The following is a 24,073-nucleotide window of genomic DNA, read 5'->3' as shown; positions in this document are numbered from 1 at the left end:
ACATTGCTCATCGGGACTTGAGAGGTGTTTAACATCACAACTCAGCTCAAGGTCAGTGGTACTGACCGCAACGTTGGTTGCTCCAAGGTATGTGGATTAATCTGGTTGAATAGATTGAAATCATTCTCTCATCTCACATATCATGTAATAGATTGCCAAAGTTATCCGTCACTATGTCTTGCGTAATTATTTTGAGAGCTCAACATCCGTCACTATGGATTTTACCGTAAGGTGTAGATTTGTCACTATGTAATGCACCCAGCAAATTTTGGTTTCTTCAAAGCAATTTGACCATGAACATGGCATTTAATTCTGCTGTGCTGGACTAGACTAATTATATGACTACATTTTTTCATTTTCGTCATCATTTGTGGATGCTTCAGAACATCACTCAAATTTCAAATGCCACAGATCCATAGCCGCTTTGGGCTATTCCGGTTGAAATACATACACCCACTTGGCACTATGGAAGACATGACCTTAATCTCCCACAAAGGGGGTATAGATTTCAAAAGGAGTCACCCACTCAGATAAGTCGATTTGAAATTCACACTCCCTGTGTGGAGGACCAAGGTTATGACTATCATATGAGGTGTATCATGAATTTCAACTGGAATAGCCGCATTGTGTGAAAAAATCAAGTGCAGCGTATCATCTGAAATTGATTTAAACCTGCTAAAAGAACTGTTCCCTACAAGAACCGTCCCCATTTGTTCAATAACATTAAAATATTGTAGCATATCAAAAAGGCAAGAATATTATTTTTCTATTTCACATTGAGGCCCAGCATCCAAACATTCTTATTCTAATTTTGAGACCTGCGAGAAGGCTGTCAAATGGGCCACCCATCTTTAAATTGGGTGACTACAAACCAAATTTGACAAATGATTATTATTAAATTTGAAACTTATTATTTTGCTTGATACTACAGTGGAACTCACTAAGCAGCAATCACTGATGATTGACTACTTGAGTTTACTACTAGGCAAGATCAGCAGCAGAATTGAAATCATATAATTAATTAAATTAAGTGTCAACTAAATCATTTTTCATGATTGTGACATATTATTTCATTGGTACTAGCTTTATCTGTACTTTGAAGAAACAGGAATAGTGTGAACATGTAATTAGAAACCCTAATAATGTATTCATATTCTCAACATACTAAATTCAATACCTAAAATTGACAAGTTGATTTGGCCCACTATTGACATAACCCTCTGAGAACTACCTGCCGATTGGCCAAAAAGAAGTTTTCATTACCAATTGGACCAATCAGCAACATTGTTAGAATAATTTCACCATGCAAAAAAATTAGGGTGAATTATTTGCAAAGCTCTATTCTGATTGGTGATTAAAGTGAAAAAAATACCATGTAATTAACCAATCAGAGGCAATGTTAGATCGGCAGGTAGTGCTCAGGGAGTTAAGTTAAAACAGCAAAATAATTCAACATAATGTCAAATCAATGATGTAACATGTTTCATATATTTTCTAAAACTGTACTAATAGTAATAAACCCACATGTCTTTAGGGACAAGTGTCCATTACATATCAAATGGTCACAATCCATTGTTCTAACCAATCACTTCACTAATTTTAACATTCTGTCCAATAAAAGAAATTACAAGAGGGTGCCATTTAGTACCAATACCATCATTTGTAACTATTGTTTAATCAAGAACTATCTATTTATAGTGCCCACTATACGAGTAGTACTTAGTTGATGCCCAAAGCATTTAGGTCTAAACATGTACCAAGGCAAAAATAGTGTATGTCACTTGTGAAGATTTTAAAATCCAATGTGGAAAACATTGGGCTATTCCATTTAAAATCCACACCACCCCTGTGGAAGATTTAGCTAAAGTCTTCTACAGTGGTAGTTTAATTTTCGAATCAAAAAGACAATTGGGTAACTTCCATTTGAAATACTCACTCAAGTTGTGGAAGATATAGGTAAAGCCATAATACAGGGGAAGTAAATGGTTTTCAAAATGATTAACTCTGACCAATTACATTTGAAAAACTTACTCCCCTTGTGGAAGATATGTCCAAAATCTTCCACATGGAAGATATTTCCAAAATCTTCCACAGGGGGAGTGTGGATTTTAAATGGAATTTAATTTATGAAACTACCTGCACAAAGTGCACAGAATTTGTTAATTTTACATAAAATTCACTAGTGCAACTGAAAAAAAATTCCTAAATTTGGAAAAATTATAGGAATTACAGGACTTTTTGTAACAATATAGTAAAATATAGGAAGAGTTTAAAAAAATAGGAAATATAGAACCACTGGAAATGGGTCCAAATGCAAAGTGTCGTTTTGCGGAAGAAGATACTTGCAAAACTCTTTCATGTTATACAATTGATCACAGCAAAAGGTTTCAAATCAGAAACTAGGAAGCACTGAACCATTTTATATATATTTTTCACCCAGTGACCACTTTCACCAAACATGACTAAACAAAACAAAGATACATAATGTAAAAAAAGAAAATATGCTTGTTTCCTGTATTACTTTGGGCATCATTTAAGTAGGAATTAACTCTCATCACCACTACATAAAATGTCAGATTTGAATTACATTGTAACAAATTTCTTCATCATACTACAAAATAACATTAATCAAATTGAATAATAGACTTTTAAGTCAATAATAGACTTTTAAAAATCAAGTAAAAACCATGCTTGCCATTAAACTATAGCGAATGCAAAAAGAGTGCCCTATACACCATATCCTAATCACAACATATCAAACTTTTCCAATTAACAAATTTGTGCACCTAATTCTTGAATCAAACTCTTCCCAGTTAACAAAGATTATACCTATTTATTGAAATGGAGCAAAGAAAATCTACCTGACATTGGATGCAAACTGGGACCTCTTGATCCACAGGTCCCTAGTGTGAATCATGCTTCAGCCAAATTTTCTTTGCTCCTTCAGCACTAATTGTAATTAAAAACCTGTAGTCTACTTCTATCTACCAGGTACCAATTCCCACTTTGCACGAGACCAATCCCTAGAAACCATCTGACACAACCTACATCTAAATCTATTGCTGAAATTGCCAATCAAGCAGGCATAAACCTGCTGGTATCTAACATTTCTGCTGAGCAACTTTTTGTGCATGAGGTTATCAAACTTTTTGTTGTCAAAAACTCTGAAATCAATTTACAACTAGTTAGTAAACTATCAAACACAAACAGCTGCATAAGTCAACCATTGAATCTGGAGATAAAAAAATATTTACACTTTGTTGGTTTATATGATAAATCTAATATAATCAATTTTAAAATTCTTTTCTCTTCACTTTTTTAAGTAGGCACTCAAACCATACTGACGGTTCACACATCCTTCTTCACTGTGCATGCAATGCACAACAGGGCAAACGCAAGGGAATCTGCTGCAATCTGCAGTCATAATTGTATGTACTCATCATTACTCAAAGAGAGCGATAGCAACACCGCCGTTTAAGCTCCCAAATTGCGCTGTCTGCTGCAGCTCAACAAATCCTGCAAAATTTTGGTTAACTTTTAGCCATGCAGACAGAATTTGTGCTTCAAGAGTATCACATAATGTCATTTTTGTTTGACAAAGGGGATGGCATGCATTCTTCAAGATGGCTCAATGAAAATGATGAGTTCCTAGCGAAAGTCAGCTACATTATAACATTTCTGGCCGATTTCAAGAAGTTAATGCAGACAAAATTTTCTGCCCCAACTGGCCTGATTTCAAACAGCTAAATGCAACCAAATTTGGGAAATTTTGCATATTTTCAGTCCGATTGGCTGATTTCAAGCAGTTTGGTGTTAAAATGTAGCACATTTTTTGGAAATGTGTCGCATTTTCGACCCAATTTAGCAAATTCAAGTAGTTTGGTGTTAAAATGTTGGAAATTAATAAATTTGGGCTACTTGAGAGCTAATGCTGCTGCCAAATTGGTGCAGCTTGGCAATGAAAACATCCGGCAACACCACTCAGAGGCAGCACACAACAGGTGCCAATATCGCAGTAATGATAACTTTGTATTTCATGTTGAAGAGAACACACATACTTTTAAGTACACTACTACCATCACCGCTACTGCCAAATTCTGCTACTGGTGCATGAGGAGGAGAGGATAGATAATAATTACTGGAAGTCTATAATGATAAGGCCTTATGTTACAAACCCAAATATAGGGAGTTTCCATTCATTAATCTTCTTTCTTATCGCTAGCACCTGTTGTTGTAGATGATGGCACATTGTTCTCTGTAGTTGGTGATGGTATTGAATTTTGGTTGGTTTCCCTGTTGCTTGAACTTGGTTTCTTTTTGCTACCGTAAGTAGAGCCTTTAGTTGTCATCGTGAACCTAAGTAATACTCGCACAACGATGTAAACTGTCAAGAAAAAAGATAATATGTTAAATATTTATGTACATGATGGGTAAGATTGATATAATATTGGATGGCTGAGCATGATACCATAACATATCAGATGAGTCGTAGAAATATCGGACGAGCCAACGGCGAGTTCGATATTTGTATGATGATGGGTACATCATGGGTAAGATTGATATAATATTGGATGGCTGAGCATGATACCATAACATATCGGATGAGTCGTAGAAATATCGGACGAGCCAACGGCGAGTTCGATATTTGTATGACGAATCCGATATGTTATGGTATCATGCGAAATAAGCCATCCAATATTATCATTACTAGGCTTTCTTAACTCCTAATAACCCTGAAAACATAATAATGAAAAACAATGGTCGGGTGTGGCCGTTATCTGGCTTGAACTGCATCAACGTTTGTTTGAGATGTGCACAGTCTTGATGGTGTTAGGATTATCAAGCCCAGGTTATACTGTTGTCAGTTCTTTCAATCTACTGCAACTGCCATGCCCCCGACTTAGGATAGGTGGCGGTGGGTTGAGTGCTTTGGTCCCGGGAACCCTCCCTCTCCAGCTGCAGATACTATCATGACATCAAAATAATTTTCAGCTTCTCCATCTAAAAAGGATTTCTTAAAACACATAGATTGAATAACTCCCAACATGTGTTAGGCACAGGCCAGCCAACCAAAAGAAAAGGTCAAACACCATTTAGCACCCCTCATTTACTTTGCAATTGTGGATATTTTTGTACATTTGATGTGGCACTAAACTGGAAAGAATGTGTGTGATTGTTATAGGGTTGGGGTCTTGTGGAAACAGGCTTTGGTTAAGCTGAATTTATACTGCATTGTTTTTGCAGATTCTCACACATGCTCAGTGTTTACTTCTGTTTTCAGAGCGCCAAGCTGATTCAATACAAATCGCTGCGACAAATCGCTGCGGCAAACTTTCTTTGGAAGTTGAAGAAATCTCAACTTCCGAGCGATGTCGCTTGACACGTGAATGCATAAACCAATCATTTCCAACCAACTGGATCAATTATTTTGTTAATTAATTTACATTTCTCTATTGTTAACTTTCGGTGATGAATTGATTCAAAGCAATAATTATTGACAGCAATGGATGTTTTAAAAATGTATTTTGTGGCATTGAAATACATTAATAATACATTAGAATAACTTAGCACCTCCTTACCTTTCAACTGTTTCCTCATTTTCTAATAATAAATACAATTTTCGGCAAAGTAAAAATAATGTTTTCATCCCACAGCCTAAAACTGATTTCAAAAAACGTAGCTTATCATATAGAGGTGCAATCTTATGGAATAGTCTTGATGATAGGGTCACAGATTCACCTAATTTATTTACTTTCAAAAATATGCTGAAAGATGTTTCATTTTAATTCTTTTCAGTTTTTGTTTATAAGTTTATAAATTCTTTCATTTTCCCCTTGTATGTTATAAGTTTTATGATGTTTTGTATCTCTTAACAATTCATTTGATATTTTTATGAAGTATTGCTTGTAAACATGCAGTTTTACAAGGTAACCTAATATAAGTTTATATGATCTTTTGTATCTCTTACCAATTCTTTTGATATTTTGTATAACATATCTCTTGTAAACATGTTTTGTTAAATATTTGTTAGTACTGTAATTTGTATCCACGGCCCCAAGGAAGAACAACCTAGGGTTGAAGTGGGCCCACCGTGGCTAAATAAAGTTGAATCTGAATCTGAATCTGAATTAATTGTCGTCTACATACGCTAATGCTGTGATAAGTATAAATGCAAAAGCGATGAGCGATGCATCCCGAAGTTCGCCTATCGCTTTCCAAAAGCTGTGTATCGCATTCAGCTTTAGAGTAAGGAAAAATGTTTCAAACACTTACTTGTTAAAATGACAGCTCCTAATGACACAAGAGCCCATGTTGAGCCACTTAATAAAATTTGAACCATATAGTACAGAGACGGCACTCCTAATAACAGCAACCAGAATGTCTCGATAACTAGCGGCATTTTTCTTCTTGGGATGATTCGGTCTACGACTTTGTCATTGTAGCCAGCAAATGTATTGTGCTGTAAGAAGTAGTCATACTCCTTATCCTGAGAACAGAAAAGAATGATAGAAATGATTCACAGTTCTTGATGCAACACGTTGTTCACAATGCCACCTTGACGCACATCATTTTACTCAGGTAAATTTCACATGGAGGTTGGAAGATGACATTTGACCATTCATTTTTATGGTGTTTTTTCAGGCAGCATTAAAAAGTTACGAAAAATAAGTTTGTACAAATACTATATGGTTAGAGGGGAAAAAGGGCAAACTATTCCTGAAGCACTGGTGGGTAAAGGGTGATATTCTCATAGCCAATGCTGAGGGAAAGGGACACTAGGTATTTGACCAATTATATTTGCCTATTTGAGAACACTGGTTTTCGCATTCGAACTCTTTGTTCCATATGCACAAAATAAGTTAGACAAGGTCTATGGAGATGAGTCCTATGGAGAAGGAACTTTTTAGTACTTACATACTTTATTCTATAATACTGTATATCCTGTTAAGAGCAAATTAAATACATGTAGCTTATATTAATATTAGATGGCTGCAGTGTAACTTTTGGAATTTGCTAGGAGAGTAAAGGAGAAAAAGAAAAGAGCAAAATGATACCTTCCTAATTCTAACCTCCATAGTTAGCCTCTAACATTAGACCTGGTCTAACTTGTTTTGTGCACACAAACCTTCTTGTCTCATAAGCTTACCTTTTCTCTGTACATATTCATACAGTATTCAGCACATTCTTCATCAGTATCATTTGGTATATCTTCTATTAAAACTCGTCTGTATTGGAAAAAAATATACAAAGTACACATCAGATCTGAGTGTTTTGGTCATGTAAAAGCCTTTCAAACTTACTGTGCCACTACACTGTATGAAAACCATGGCAGTGGCAGCACCAGGAATTTTTTGGGGGGTATGGAGGAAAAAATTAATTTCGGGAATCAACAAATTTTGCGCTAAATTGTCGCAAAATATGGATATTTAGGTGATTTTTGGGTTTTTCCTCAAAAGTGGGGGGGGAGCTAACAGGGGCAAAGAAAAATATTTGAGGGCAAACGCCTCCCCTGTAGCGCCACCACTGCCTACTGGTCCTGCAATAAATATACTGGCCCAGCTTTCTCAATATTTTCGTACAGCAAAAACAAGGAACTGACAACCAAGTAATTTTCATCTCCCATTTGTTTGTTTTGGGAGATATCCCTGTGATCTAGCATGTTCCTCATAATCACAACATGCTAGTTCACAATGTCCTTCGCTGGTCTACTTCTTTTTGGCCAATAGGACTAGGGGCATAATTAACAAGAAAATGCTACATTTTGACGATTATTCACGTCGGTTCACTCCAACAGTGTAGTCAAATTACCGTTCCCTGGGAGGAGCCACAAAATGTTCAGCGTGGCATGTTCATAGAGTTTGGTAATCGGCACTCTATGGGGAATATACAAGGATACCCACACAGAGCATGAAAATTGCAAAGTAAAACTGCAGTATACAATTCATCACTTGCATGATGAAAGAATGAGAATAGAACGACCAAAAAACAGCACGAGTAAATATATAAATTACATCGAGGTAGACTGTCCAAAATGTCCTTCACTTATTTGAATTAAACATCTTGTCTAATATCATCTCAAAAATCTACTGGCCTGTTGGTTCAGAATCGTTGAATATTTACTGCATCGCAAAATGTCTCGGGCCACCACTTAAAACAGACCCAGGAAGAAATGTTGTACTTATATGTACTTTGCTATGCAAATGACATACAATGCTACACAGAACTTCATATCTGAATGACATTTGTACTTACCAATCAGGGTCGGATCCAGGAATTTTTGATAAAGGGGCGCCTTTTGGTCGATTGCACGAAAAAAATGTGTTAAAGGGGTTACCCCTCGAAAACTCAACGGTTTTGGCCCATTGTTTTCTGTTCATGGCCGACTTTGTTCCTTTTTTTTAAATTTCTTACAATTTTGTATTTTTAAGTTACCGCGCCTTTGCTAGTCAAAAAATAGAGGCGGCGCTGCCGCGCCCCTAAATCCGCCCTGCCAATGGCAGGCATAGGGTTCAAATGTATTTTAACTTAGTTGGACATTAGTCTATGGTTGGAGGTGAGCGAACAAAAAATTGTCCTTGTTTACGATTAATTGTATACTCATACACACAAACAACACCCCCTTACCCACACAAGTAATTGAATACATGAATACAAAACCCACCCAAGTCCATGGAAAGTGATTTTGATGAAAAAACTAAAAAAACCTGTGCATTATTTTAACTCCTTCAGTTAGATTTACCTGGTAAATAGGGCAAGATTTATGCAAATTAGTGGGTTGAACTGTATTAGGTAGGACGATTAGCATTTCGGGGGCTTTGTGGGGGTCATTTTGTATGCCGGACTTGCGTTGTTTTTTTAATCTCTTGGTTTGTTTTTCTTTACCCTTTGCTCTCAGGTTTTTTTTCTTGTTCTGTGCCTATTCAGCTCCATTTCTGCGTTTTTTACCACTTATTCCGTCATCACTCTTGTTATCACCTCAATTTAGCATGTCAGCCATCTTGCCCTGTTTGCGAGTCCTGAATTTGGGTGGTTTTTGGATTTCACATGCTCAATACGCTGTAGAAGTAACGTCATAATCGGATTAACTACCATAGCAATAGATGAATACAATTTTTGAATATACCGCGCTGCACTGCAGCAGGTTGCACTCAGTACCTGTCTTCAATCAAATAATAGATTGAATACAATACCACTCTTTTCAAAGAGACTAATCTTACAGGTGCAAGTGATTAACATTTCTTTGAAATCTATGGTTCAATACATCGGTACCGCATGAACGTTGTAGTGCTGGGCGATATTGCCAAAATTGTATTCATCTATTGCTTTGGTAGTTAATCCGATTAACTACGTCACTTCTACGGCGTATAGATGCACATTGAGGGGGATTAGTGTTGTTCTTTTATACACATGATAGGCCAATGTGTAAGCAACAATTTCCCATGCTTAACTCAATTTGGCCAAAGTTTGGACTTGATTTGGTGGGGTTTGTATTCAGGTATTTAATTTTGGCCAAGTCTTCCTCCTGAAAAATGTTTCAGGACAGCTTGTTACTTACTTGGTATAACAATGGAATATCATTTTCTTTCCCTGGAGAAGATTAGAGGTGACTGGCATGGCTCCTCTGTCTGTATCGTAACCAATACAACAGTCATACATAGCAGGGACTGAAATTTAATCAATACATGTACAAACATTAGTCAAAAAATTCAAAGAAAGTTAGGATCATACAAAATGTACAAGGAACCGTATAAAACTTGGCTATCAGTACCTGAAGAAAGTACAGATATTTTTGACAAATATAATTAAAGAATGAACAGTTCACCAACCCAAAGTGTTACAATTAAACATGACAACAAATAAATACGACCAGCATACAACCCAACTTGAAAAAAAAGCAAGGGAATGTGCCGGCATGGCATTTGATTTGATTTTTTTTGTACTTTGTACTTTTACACAAGAAGGTACTCTTTCAGTTTGTGAAGAATAAATTAAGTAAAACAAAATTTGCCACACTTTGAACTCTCTTTTGTTGAGAAAAAGAACGAATTCACATGTATATACCACCACAGCTCAAACAAAATGGTGGGATAATGTGAGTCCTTCATGAACGAACACAAAATATTGTGTTAATGCATGCAAAAAATGTTGTGTGACTTGCTACCACTCTGCACATATTTGCTTGAATTAGGCCCATTCCTAATACGTGCCCCAGGACTTTTCTAACTTATATTTGTTTTTTAAATTCATCAACAACAGGCATTAACATTTCTATCTATCTATCTATCTTCAATCAAATTTCCTGTTTATTCAATACATGCCCAGCATGTTCATGAGGTTCAAAGTGTATGTGTGTTTCCCCATGGATGGATTGGATGAACTAACACATAAACAAACACTACTCACCATAACCTTTGAAGCCCTCTATACACATAGTGAAACCTTTGGTCCTAGGTACCAGGTGATGCTTAAATGGTTCAATGCCTTGTTTTTTAGCAAACTCATTACTCTTATCATGTTTAGCCTTGGTGTACCGTGTGCCTTCACAGAATAGTAATGTCTGCAATCAAACAAATCCAATTTATATAAAGTGAAATGGAATGATTCATAAGATTGATACTCAATACCTTCAGTTCCTCCAGCTAATTTACCATTGACCTAGAGGGATACACCAAGCCAATCAGAGATATGGTAAGAATAGTCAGTAGGACTGAAGGGGATTATATGCTTAAAATTGCCAAGAAATCTAAACGCTCTATTTTGATTGGTTTATCAGATGATAATATTATGTAATTAACCAATTATGAGCACTAAGAAAGGTTGTAGTGCCATGGGGTCAAGGTAGGTCTTATTAATTATAGGTTAATGAACGCGTATTACTTATTGCTCGAGAAATTAGACAAAATAATGCACGCACGCTGATGTTGATGCATCTAATGCACGAGCCCGAAGGGGGGAGTGCATTAGACGCATCAACATCAGCGCAAGTGCATTATTTTGTCTAATTTCTTGAGCAATAAGTAATACAAGTTTATTAATCTATTTCATACACGAGAAGAATAAAACACGTGATTTTTAGTTTTTTTATATTACAAATTATCACTAAAAAGGCACGTGACCTTCTTTGATTTAGCGGATGCGTTCGGCAGCGTCAGTCATACTCTAATTACTCATTCCATGAAAAGATCCAATCTTCCGGAAAATACCATCACCTACGTTGACAATTTATACTGCGCCTTAGTGGTTCCGTTCATGCCCTGACTGGAGTTCGGAAGAATTTCAATTTAGGAGAGGAACATTTCAAGGGGATCCTCTGTCACCCATTATTTTCTTGATGTGTTTTAATCCCATCCTCGAATACTTAGAAAATGTTTGTGACAAGCGTGGATTTAACTTAGACGGTACTAAAGTTATTACAACCCCATATGCGGATGACTTTAATATCCTAACAAGTAACAAAGTTCAACATCAAAAGATCATTAATGAACTTCAATGCAAAACCCAGAGTATGGGTTTGACTTTAAAACCTAGTAAATGTCGTTCTCTGTCAATATGTAGTGGTGTTCCTAAAGTGGTTGAATTTGATATTAATGGTGCGCTTGTAACCCCTGTTAAAGAAGATCCTCAGCGCTTTTTGGGATCTCTGATTACTCATTCTGGCAGTCAAATTGATACTTATGAAATGATCAAGGCCAAATTTGAGAATAGCCTTCTGAATATTGACAATTGTCCGTAAGAAATGAGTTTAAGGTTGCTATTTATAGTAGATATTGCTTACCATCTATGCGTTTTTGCCTTACGGTGCATTTAACTCACAAAGTCCTATCTGTCTATGCTAGATAGAAAGACTGATATTTTGTCAAAAAATGGCTTGGGATACCCAAAAACGGTTCCAACATAGCGCTGGTCCATATGAACGAGGGGCTTGATATCCCCAGGGTATCTGATATTTACTATACATCGCACTGCCTAGCGTATAGCAGAACCTGATGTCTGGGTGACTCCACAACCAACAAAGCTCTTGATCTGAAAATGCAAAGAGAAGCTATTTGGAAAAAAAAATCTTCCACCGTCGCCTTATGTGATCAGATCCATCAAAGATCTACTGATGGCGATCAGCTCCACCTTTGGAAAATAACAAACCCAAGATCAAAAGTACTCTGAAAGAGGACACCAGTATTTACTGGAAGTCGGTTGTGGAACCAATCGTGACTCAGGGGGCTACAGCTAAACTTTTAAACGAATGTAATACAAATCTTACTTGGAAATCTATTATGTACAGTCTTCCGGAGAGCGTGCTAAAATTTGCTATCAATGCTGCCATTGACAGCCTTCCCACCTTCACAAATCTCTATAAATGGGGGAAACGACTGAACGGGAACTGCCCCCTCTGTGAATGTAAGGGTACCCTTCTTCATATCTTGAACAACTGCAACCATATGCTTGATCGGTACCTCTGGCGTCATAACAACATCATCCGCATCATAATTACCGCTCTGGAGAACAGCCAACTTTTTCTCAATAAACGTGTTCTCATCACGGCGGACATTGAAGGGTACCTTACTGCAGGGGGACGGTTCCCCTGACGCCATACCCACAGTTCAAAAACCCGATATTGTGTTAACGTTTCCGGAGGAGAAAAAATCATTCTGTTAGAACTCACCGTGCCTTTTGAAACGAACATTGATAAGTCTCACAAGCTTAAGGTTGACAGATATGCTTCCCTGGTAGGCGACATTTCTGACACTGGCTACAATTGCAGTTACATTCCATTCGAGGTTGGTTCAAGAGGTCTAATTACAAAATCGAACAAGACTCGTCTTAACCGCCTCCTGCATGTAGCCAAGTCGCACATCAAATACAAAGATCTGAGGAATGACATCTCCAAACTTGCTCTCACGCCTTCTTTTTCCATCTTTCAGGCAAGACATGAAAAAGAGTGGAATGTCAATATCCTCAGATAGCCTACCAGGGTGGCGTATCTGTCGCCTGATGATCAATGTCATTAATTTGTTGGTTAACCTTTTTAAAAAAAATATATATTTATATTTTTTTTTTGTATCTTTTTTAGGTGTTTTAATGATTGTGTATGTGTAATTTGTATTTCGTTCACGCCATGCCTGGTGGTCAGTAAAGGCCCCAGTTGTCTTGGATGTTTGTTGGTTTCTTTATTCTTTTAAATTTGTATGTTTAAATTGCTTGAATAAAGATGATGGAATAAATCATCAACCCGCCCGAAAAATGAATCAATCCTGCGCGACGCGAACGCGCGCGAAACACTGCGCATAGTACGCGGAGTGCAATTAGACACAATCAATGCATGGTTTGGATTTTTCTAACGCTTGCTCTGATTGGTTCTCGCTATCGAAGACTGTGTGAAGTATACACGTATCAGAATGGCAAACATTTGATGAATCCCCATTTTTGACGTCAAATTTTTGATATACTTTTTTGAGAAAAACCCACTAAACATTTTTTGACCCAAATTGTTTTGGACAACATAACAGAAAAAAATTGTGGGATAGGCTTTTATGACGGGAGTTCATAACTATTGGTAAGTTTTAGCAGGTTTGGTGTCGCACAAGTTTAGAACTGTCAAGCTTTCGTCAGGAGTAGCTCTAACCTGGGGCTCTGACTTCTTCAGGACAAAGTATCTAAGTAACAGAAACATTCTTCAGCAATTGTTTCACTTAATTTAAAAATATAAAGATATGTATCTAGGAACCCGTTTGTTTTTGTTTTTTTAATTTTGACCAACAGCAGTTTTCAAAAATATCTGTTAGCAAGGCATTTCTTGGGCAAAGTCTTACTTATAGAATGTTGTTATGAATCAAGATTTTGAGATGATGAACTTTGTCTTTTCCAAAGTCTCTATTTACAATCCATACTTACCACAGAATTTAATGGGTAACTGCCATACTTTTGGAAGCCTTTGATAAGGTTAGGCTTGTCTTTGGCAAAGTCTCTCTTGACAAATACCATCTCTAGTAGAAGGAAAGACCATCCAATGAGGGGCACATAACGTAACTCATTCTTCATCAGGCACTTTGAACTCTGAGGATTGGAATAAAAGAGAACAAAAATTGTAAATTATCATCACTATACATGTAGCTGAGTGGGCTGATCTGTGCCCAAAATTGGCTGATTTTACACAATTTTTCACAAAACCCGAAAAGCAAACCTCTGTGGACACATCACTGCCTTTATATCCTTTATATATCACCTGAATAAATCCTTGTCATATGATTATAGGTCAAATATCATTCCATGTAGGAAATCCATTGCATTTCCTACATCATACGCCATTCACTGTGCAATTTAATTCCATAATGTACATTGCATTGGAACCCTAGTAAAATATAATACCCGGACTCTATCAGCCCCAACTCACACCTAGTCCTCTGGCTCTATCAGCTCAAACTCACCCTTAGTACTCTAGCTTGATCACCCCCTAGTCACTCCAGTACTCGGACTTAATCAGCCCAAATCACCCTACATAGTACTCTGACTCTATCAGTCCAACTCACCCCTAGTACACTGACTCTATCAGCCCCATCTCACCCCTAGTACTCTTGTTCAGCCCAACTCACCCCTAGTACTCTGACTCTATCAGCACCTTCTCACCCCTATTACTATGATCCTATCAGCTCCTACTCAACCCTAGTACTCAGACTCTTATCAGCCCCAACTCACTAGTACTCTTGACTCTTATCAGCCCCCTACTCACCCCTAGTACTCTTGATTCTATCAGCCCCAGCTCAACCCTAGTTCTCTTGACTCTATCAGCTCCTACAAACCCCTAGTACTCGGACTCTTTATCAGCCCTTACTCACCTGAATCTTATCAGTACTCTTGTCTCTATCAGCCCCAACTCACCTCTAGTACTTTCGACTCTTACCAACTCCAACTCACCCTAGTACCAAAACTAACCCCTAGTACTCTGACACTTATTAGCCCCTACTCACCCCTAGTATTCTAGCTCTATCCGCAGCCAGCCAGGCAATGATCCAGTCCAAGTCATGTTTATGATTCATTGTTAACAGTCCATGTTCCTTGCCAATCCTCTCCCAGTCACCAGGCTTGGCATGAATGTGAAGTTCCACTTCAGCCCAATAATCGCACATCCATATCACCTCTGTACAATGTAAACATTCAAGTAAAACTTAAAATTACTTTAAAAAGACGAAAAGATTCAATATACTAAGAGCTTGCAGCTTAGATGGAACAACTTTTCAGATGGTTCCTGGTGGATTTCACTTATTATAGGGGCCCATTCCATGATCAATTACACATAAAATCATAATTGTATTATCTGTCATGTTGGCATAATCAACAAACAATTGTGAACACAGTGGAATCAAAGAAAAGTACACACAGATTTTTGATCTGTTTAACGGTTAACCCTATTTCCGGCAACTCCTGCAACCTTGGAACGTGTTGGGGTCGGGTAACAGTACACAAATAATACATCCCACCCAAACCACCCCATTAGATTCAGGGTTATTGCAACAGATGAAGCTCCAGGAGAGATCAGCTTTCTTCCAATGAATGGGCAATTCACTACCGGGTGTGTGAATTTCAAATGGACGGAGTTACATGTACCTGAATGGGTGACTCCATTTGAAATCTACACCCCCTGTGTGAGAGATCATTCAGATTCATGTCATGTCTTTCATAGGGGGTGTATATGGATGTCAAATGGAATAGTCCAATTCATCCCAAATTCAAGTAATGTGTTAACTTCAGAGCTTTGCAAGTATTTGTTCTAGTGGGGAGTGTCGTGTAGTATCAATCACTGTACAGATTCCCATCTTTATAACAATATTTTAGCATACCCTTGTCATAACAAAATCTGTAATTTTTTCAGGTATTCTGATCCTAAAAATTACCGATGGCGCTCTCTTGCACTAGTCGACAAAGTGTGCGCCCTGTTAATGAGCGGCACAGGTAGTGCTTTATTTTAATATGTTCCCTTTGTGATCCTTCACAAGCGCTGATGCATAATGCGACAATCAGATTACCGGTCAGTCATAATGATTGTGAGTTGATTGAATTAGCCAATCGGGATCCCACTTCCATCTTCACTCCTTGTACGCACCAGGCCTTGAATTTTTATTTTTTGGGCAATAATTTTCAATGCCACTGGACAAAGACAAAGAAGGGCACCAAGGCCAACAAATGATAAAGAATGCCTTGAAGTTGACAAAAGATCTGGCACCAAGGCCAAAACTGAAACAGGCCAGACAATGGTCTTGGTGGCCTCCCTGAAATTCGAGCCCTGACGCGCATCATGAGTGAGTCGCAAGAGAGTGCCATTCTTTTTTTGCCAGCTAGTGTAATTAATCAACTTACGTGCCCAATGAAGGTAGACTAGTTTACAGTTGATGATTCTACACCAATCTTTATTAATCGGCCACAGTACAAATGTGAATGTCTGTAATAAGCACACTATAAGACCACTGATCAGGAAGGTCATACATATTATAAGCTGTACCACAGGAGACGTCTTGATAAAGCCTGGTATAGACATGGTGAACGAATCGCTTGTCTAGCTCACTGTAGCAAATTTGGTGGTTCTTTCTTCTGTTTTTGTCGTCTGTGTTTTGTTGAGGTCTGAAAGAAAGGAAGAGAATGTTCAAAATTTAGATAGTATTTTTATTGCCATTTATAGTACAAAACACTTCATGGTACTAAGCACACAAACTAGGGCTGTAGCATAACTGCCTACATGGCTATGGTGGGTTTTATTAATGTTGGGAAAAGAAAAAAACCCACAGATTTATATAGCACAATTACATAACATCATTGCCCTTTACAGAAAGTTAATGACCATGCTATGGCCCAAGACACACCTTATAAACCATTGCATCATTCAGAAACCCCTAGTCAGCCTGCAGCGCTAGGTTGCTTTTTGGGGTCTCGGACCCACCAAAATAGAGTTCGGACCCCCTGTTTTTAAATTTTCCGCAAGTTCAGGGGTCCCTGCAGACCCCCAGTTTTTCAATCTAGCGCTATTGCAGACATACTATTATACCCGCATGCGAAGCATGGACGGGTATATTGCCATCCTGTGGTTTCCTTTCCTTCTCCTCCTCCTCCTTCTCCTTCCATCAAACACATCATTCTGTCAAGGCTAGCGCTAAAACTACAAGCCCCAGGACCCATATGTGGTACACTTATGGGCCCTACCCGTAGAAGTGCCTTTTGCCCATCTTGGCCCCAGAGGTCAAAGGTCACGGGCCCCAGGGGCCCAAATGTGAAAATACAAAGCACGCCATTTCTCATCAAATGAAGCAGCCTCAGGGCCCTGAGTTGGTACACTGATAGCCCTAGTGGTACTCTATATTTACAAATATACAAGAGCTCCATATGTTATATATTATGGGCCCCAGGGGCCCAAATGTTAAAATATAGTGCAACAGATTGACAAGCCTAGCTCTAAAAGTACAAGATCACTAGGGCTCATATGTGGCATATGTATGGGCCCTAAGTTATAGATGTGCCTTTTGCCAATTTTGGCCCCAGATGTACAAGGCTGGGGCCCCAGGGCCCAAATGTTAAAACAAAGGGCCGGCCGTTTCTCAGCAAATAAAGTAGCTACAGGGTTCAGATTTGGTACACAGATAGGTCTTTAGTATTATATTGTCATATGTATATATAATCCCCATATGTCACATAATATGGGCCCCAGGGCCCCAAATGCTAAAACATGGGGCCGGCTGAAGCAGCTACAATGCCCAGCTTGAGTCTACAGTGATAGCACTTGAGAATCATACTTCAACATATGTACATGAGCCCCATAAGTCATATATATTGGACCCCAGGGCCCCAAATGTTAAAACAAAGGGCCGGCCGTTTCTCATCATATAAAGCAGCTTTATGGCTCAGAGTTTGTACACAGATTGCACCTGAGAAATACATTGTTATATGTACATATGAGCCCCATATATCACATAATATTGGCCCCAGGGCCTCAAACGCTAAAACATAGGGCCGGCCGTTACTCAGTAAATAAAGTAGCTACAGTGGCCAGCTTGAGTCTACTGATAGCACTAGAGAATTATACTTCAACATAATTATATACATGGGCCTCATAAGTCAAATATTATGGGCCCCAGGGCCCCAAATGTTAAAACAAAGGGCGGGCCGTTTCTCATCAAAGAAAGCAGCTTCCGGGCTCAGAATTTGTACACAGATAGCACCTGAGAATTATATTGTTACTAACACCCACACACCCATCCACACCACACACGTAGGACTAAACAGACAGATCGTATTATATCAATCATAATTGGAAATACCAGCGTGAAGCGTTAAGGCTGTTCCAGTTAAATTACATACCCATTGGCTGTTCCATTTAATTAACATACTCCCTCTGAAATAGCCCCAAAAAGGCTGTTCCGTTTAATTTACATACTCCCTCTGAAATGGCTGTTTCATTTAATTTACATACTCCCTCTGGAATAGTTTCCGCCTAATAATATTGCATAGCCTCACTGTGAGTAAGAGAGACTGACAACAGCAACCTATGGGGAGTAAGAGAGACGACTCCCCTGGGAGGGGACTTTTTACAATTTCTTTATTTTAAGTGCCGCTACAGTGCAACCTGCATTCAATTAAAGCTTGTACCTTGGACTTTCACTTTTTACACATTTTCTGCCCAATTAGGCGACTTTTTATAGTCCTCAGCAAATAAGGACTGTAAGTTTGGGTACACCGATAACATGCGGGTATAGCCATATTTGTGTACAAATATAGAGCCTTCTAGTTTATGCTGCATTTGTGCAACTCGGACTCACCAAACTCTACTCCGGACCCCCTACTTTTTAATTTTTTGCAAGTTCTGGGGTCCCTGCGGACACTGGAGTGTTTAGTTCTAACGCTACCCCCGGGGCGCTATCCCTGGCCTACATAATTTGATTTCCATCGCAGCCAGCATCAGCTCCCCAAGTTTTCGTACGGTTGACCAGTACAAGCATTTTTGCACCAGTCTAGCACAGTTGCAGCACTAGATATAGCCTCTCCAATATAGGGATCCGGGAAGGGGTCCATGAGACTCTTTACTACATTTAAGAAGTTAAAGTTTAGGATTCAAGTGGTGAAAATTGGGTGTCTTGGGGGATCCAATGCAGATTTTTTTGTATACCTAGACTGGCCCGTAAGGGACACACAATTGGAGCCATGGAAAATCCATGGTGCAGGTCCAAAGAAATGCAAAATGCAAAAGTCCGGCTAGGTTATTGCCCGTCTGTGGCCCTCACAGGCTTAACGAGCACAAAGTGCGAGCTGACGCAACTTCTCTGGATAGTAGGCCTATTCTAAAGTTTCGAGCCCAAAAGTAGGGCTAGCTACATGTAGGTTTAATATAGTGCCAGCCCTGGTTTAGCACCTTACTATTAATTGAGCTAACTGGACTGACTACCTGGTTTACATTTCATATAAGCACCCACAAGGGTAGCGCTAGGTACAAAATTCAAAAATGGGGGTCCCTAAAGAAATATCGGGGTCCCCACTTGGTCTGTCTGGTAACAAGTTTTTGATTGACATTACTGATCCAAAACAATTCATTTTATGCTGTAAATAAAAAAGAGAGATATAGCCTAGGTTTACATTTTTACATTTACATATACTCACCAGTCACCAAACAGGTTTATTATCAATAGTATATTACGATGATGATGCAATTACAACTCTCAATACTGATACACACAGCACTATCAATCACACAAGTTATTTTTCCAAGTTTTCAAATCCAGCATGTAAAACTTAACGGTATTTAGGCATTGCTTAAGCTTTTGGTACCGTAGTTAAAAACATCACATGCATGCTTTTCAAACAATCATAATATTCATAATACTTGTTTAGTACACTCAATCAACAATGAAATCTTGATGGCTGATAACAGTGGTCAAATTCCACTGATAAATCAGTAGGCCTACACAATTATACTGTATATCAGAATATTTTAGCGATATTAATTTTTCATGATTTTAACAGTTCCATATAGCTCATATGGTTTCTTTTATTTGTAATTTCAAATATATTGAGCCCTATGGGTCAAAAATATTTTTCGGGCTTTTAACCCCATACCTGCCGATTGGCCAAAATTAATATTGTGTCCAATTTTGAACCAATCAAGGAGGGTATTAATAAGATCATCTGCAAATGCAAGTTTGACCATAAATAGTTTAAAGCCTGCAAGTGTGGTCATAATTGGCTATTGAAATGAGCATTTCAAGTTATCAACCAATCAGAATGCTATTAGATGAGTAGTGTCCAGGGGGTTAAGGGATCTAAAATGAGCGTTTATTGCGTTTCGACAGTATTTTTTGTGGGACATGAGAGCACCTCAGACCTATCGAATTGGATTCTGAATACGAAGCATGTCTTTCTGATATCAAATAATTTTCATTTTTTGAAAATCACAATATAATACAAATTTTATGACAAATTATAAAAAATTGATATTTTTCAAATTTTTGATATATAACAGTCCTCGAAGTAAATTATATAAATCTAATGACATATTCTTAAAGTGTATGTAGCAGGGAGGAAAAGCCGACGGTCAATTGAAAATTTTGACCTTTCATATTGAAAATATGGATTTTTTCCCAAAAAGACCTAATTTTTTTGGTGTTTTGGGAAAAAAATCCATATCTTCAATACTGAAAGGTCAAAATTTTCAATTGATCGTCGGCTTTTCATCCCACCTACATACACTTTAAGTATAGATCATCAGATTTATAAAGTTTACTTCAAGTACTGTTAAATATCAAAAATATCAATTTTAATGATTTGCCATAAAATGTGTATTAAATTGTAATTTCAAAAATCAAAATTATTTGATATCAGAATGACATTCTTCGTATTCAGAATGCAATTCGATATGTCTGATGCTCTAATGTCCCACAATAAATACTGTCCAAACGTTCATACCCCAGCCCTTAAGTCTGCAGTTAAAAATTAATTGTGAAAAGTGCAAAAATAAAACCTCGCAAAAAATTCCCGCTACACTGTACAAATGTACATATCACACACTTTTTTATCACAGGCTATGTGTCAATGGCCTTACATCTTTCCAAAAGATTAAACATTGTGGTAACAGTGAGCAGTGTAGACACACACCCTTAGACCCCTACACTATCTCATACACACACATTGTCCCCTCACACACCCCATAATATAAATAAATATTAGCACTAGTATCAATCTTAGCTAAGCTGGCCAGCCATCCAACTGTCATGCAGGGGTGAAATTAAGTGGGAGACGGGAGCCATTTGGCCCCCAGAAACTCTGAAATGGCCCCTGGTTCCATCTCAATTTCAGTTGACCAGGGGACACTTTTCTCACAAAACTGTCCCCTGATATAGTGACCCAAAAATATCAAATTACAAGCAAATAGTGCTTATTTTTAAACTCATCCAGCACATCTTTATTTTTATTGGCCCCTTGGTAATTGGAAATGGCCCCTGGTTCTTCCAAATCTTGGTGAACCAGGGGCCACTTTTTTTGCCAAAGTGGCCCCTGGTTCAAGCTCTATTATTTTCACCCTTGCTGTCATGTCTTCTTGGTGCCCTCCAACAGACAGCCAAAACTAATTAACTTCAATTGACAGATCTACATGAGGGCTCATGAAGTATGTGAAGTCCAAATAAGCCTGCATGCACATATATTACTTTAGCAGATGAGTTCAATGAACTTCCTCAGTTACTCCTTCTGCAATACATGTCAGCTTCAGCTTCAGTTCATTGGCTGGACTCCAATACTCCTTGGAATTAATTTAAATTGGCCCCGGATCCAAATTTGTTCATATCAAGAGCTAAGTATGTGCCAATTTTGGGGTTTTCACCCAAAGTGCACATTATGTTTGCTATGATTCACCATTCTGCAGCACCATATTCTGTGCCAGAATGAACACTATAATTACTGCCAAAGCAAAATCTACACTTGGCTTCATCCATAGGAATCTCAAATCATGTAGTAGGAAAATCAAAAACATAGCTTGATGCCTATCCCAAAATGTTCTTCTGAGGTCAGGAATCCTGCAATTATGTTCAGTTACTGTGAGGTTATGCTGGTTTCATACTACCCTGCCCCTGCGGCGTGGCGCACGCGCATTGCAGACAAATGGACACAGTAAAGGCTTGTCATTGGTTGAAACGCCCTGCCGCTTACCGCAGTGGCAAGCGGCAGAAAAGTATGACGGGTGCTTTAGTTTATCAGAGTTAATTTCTCTGATTGTGAGCAGATTCTACTTCGAGCAGTACACACAATATAATTGTAGAATTCCTTCAAGTTCTCACCCCAATACACTGCTTAGCACGTGCAGATATAGGTAGTGTATGAACGGCGCCTTGTCGCTCGGAAAGTCGTGTAAAGCTGGTGGTCCAGTGTATAGAAGAGTCAACCCTGTGCAGAGCTATTTGAAAAGAGAAAGGGGAAACAATACCCGGTTCTGATATCTGTAATCACTTCCTCTAAAGCTCCAGAGAACCTTGCAGAGGACTGTTGGATCCTGGCATTGTAATCAAGTAGCTAGAAGTAGAAGTAAAACCCTCATTAGGCCATCCATTCACCCAAAATCTCATTGACAAAATGAATGATTACAGTCGTTTCTCAAGTCTGAAGTCTGAGTTGAGTATCGAACCCAACATGTAATATCTCCTAGTCCTGGTATAAAAACTGCTGTATCCAGTTTGTCACTCTCAGCCTTGCCATTCCAAAATTGTTTCATTATATAATATTTTGCAGAATTCCTTTTACAAAATTTAAAAGCGTACTGCTAAACGTCCAGCGCGTATTATTTTCCACAGGACCATATGCACACGTCTGACGTCGCTTGCGTATACACGATGGTTAACGCATAAAACTGGAACCATGCAACAGATTTATACCATCAGTGCAAATAGGCCTACTGTTATCGCCATTCATATCTGTCATTAAACAGTCCGTATATTTGGAATAAACTACCAGACATTTAAGATTCAATCAACTTCAAACAAGCAGTAACCAACCACTACCTCCCAGGGCTTACTTAAATGCACAAATCACGCATATTTACAAGCCCCTTCAAATGCGAAGTGAAAAGTCCAACGCTTACGAAATCTTGAAAATGCATGCGTTATAAAGGTACCTAACGGCTCGCCAAAAATCGCTTGCCCCCCACTCTTGGTCCGCCAAAATCGCTTATCCCTCCCCTCTCGGCCCGCCAAAAATCTTTGCCCCCCCTTGCACATGCCAAATTTTTGCCATTTTGGGATCCCAATAATTTGCAAACCTTATTAGCCTTCTCTTAGGCTATAAAGTAGGCTTTACATCATTTAATAATCATAATGGTCTATACATGTTGCAGCGTAGCAAGCAGGAAAATTTGCATATTTTTTGAAGCCTGGGATTTAATCGTTTCTGTGCAGTTTTTCCTAAGCCTTTTCAGTGCGTTTTATTTAAAAGGCGCCCCAAGAATGTGTGCCAAAAATCACTTGTCCCCCACCCCAAAAAAAAATTTCTTGCCCCCTCCCAATTTTACCCTCCTCTACATACACCAACATGCCCGGCAAAATGCATAGGCCCCTCATAATGTTCCAGATGAACCCTATCAGATTTAATACCAAAGAACCGGTCAAAACCGTGAAACCCTGCCATGGCATGTGCATGCCAATTTCTCAGAGGAAAAATGACCCAGAAAAAAATGGCCAAGTTGCCCGCTTGTTCCCGTTCGTTCACATCGGACAAACAGGTTACAGGCGTCATACTTTATACTACAATTCACCATTTATCAAAGAATCACATCAGCCATTTTGGACGCAAATCGTTGCATGTGTGTTGTAAAAATAAGGAGTGAAATTCTTACCTAATTTACGATCAGTCACACACCCTCGCGATCAAAAACACTAGCTTTGACCTTTGACCTGTATATTTGGAATAAACTACCAGACATTTAAGATTCAATCAACTTCAAACAAGCAGTAACCAACCACTACCTCCCAGGGCTTACTTAAATGCACAAATCACGCATATTTACAAGCCCCTTCAAATGCGAAGTGAAAAGTCCAACGCTTACGAAATCTTGAAAATG

At 38.4% G+C, this 24,073-nt stretch overlaps 1 protein-coding gene across 1 annotated transcript; it reads right to left on the bottom strand.

Moving 5' to 3' along the window:
* Nucleotides 1-696: 696 nt before the first annotated feature.
* On the bottom strand, nt 697-23,906 carry LOC140157133 (1-acyl-sn-glycerol-3-phosphate acyltransferase delta-like). Its single transcript, XM_072180212.1, has 9 exons — nt 23,849-23,906; nt 16,351-16,611; nt 14,964-15,133; nt 13,891-14,052; nt 10,405-10,558; nt 9,557-9,665; nt 7,148-7,226; nt 6,274-6,487; nt 697-4,384 (listed from the first exon to the last, which is right to left on the bottom strand). The coding sequence occupies exons 2-9, from the start codon at nt 16,526-16,528 to the stop codon at nt 4,200-4,202; spliced, it is 1,251 nt and encodes a 416-aa protein (XP_072036313.1). The 5' UTR covers nt 16,529-16,611; nt 23,849-23,906; the 3' UTR covers nt 697-4,199.
* Nucleotides 23,907-24,073: the final 167 nt, after the last annotated feature.

Source organism: Amphiura filiformis, chromosome 7, assembly GCF_039555335.1.
Source record: "Amphiura filiformis chromosome 7, Afil_fr2py, whole genome shotgun sequence".
Lineage (NCBI taxonomy): Eukaryota > Metazoa > Echinodermata > Ophiuroidea > Amphilepidida > Amphiuridae > Amphiura > Amphiura filiformis.
Note: the sequence above shows the minus strand (reverse complement) of the source record. Positions and strands in the feature narration are given on the sequence as shown.

Coding starts and splice junctions, on each gene's coding strand:
- LOC140157133 (XM_072180212.1), bottom strand. CDS start 16,528: ATGTCTATACCAGGCTTTATCAAGACGTCTCCTGTGGTACAGCTTATA. Junction 15,134..16,350: donor AGTCTACCTTCATTGGGCAC/GTAAGTTGATTA, acceptor TACATTGTACAG/AGGTGATATGGATGTGCGAT. Junction 9,666..10,404: donor AGAGGGCTTCAAAGGTTATG/GTGAGTAGTGTT, acceptor ATTAAATTTCAG/TCCCTGCTATGTATGACTGT.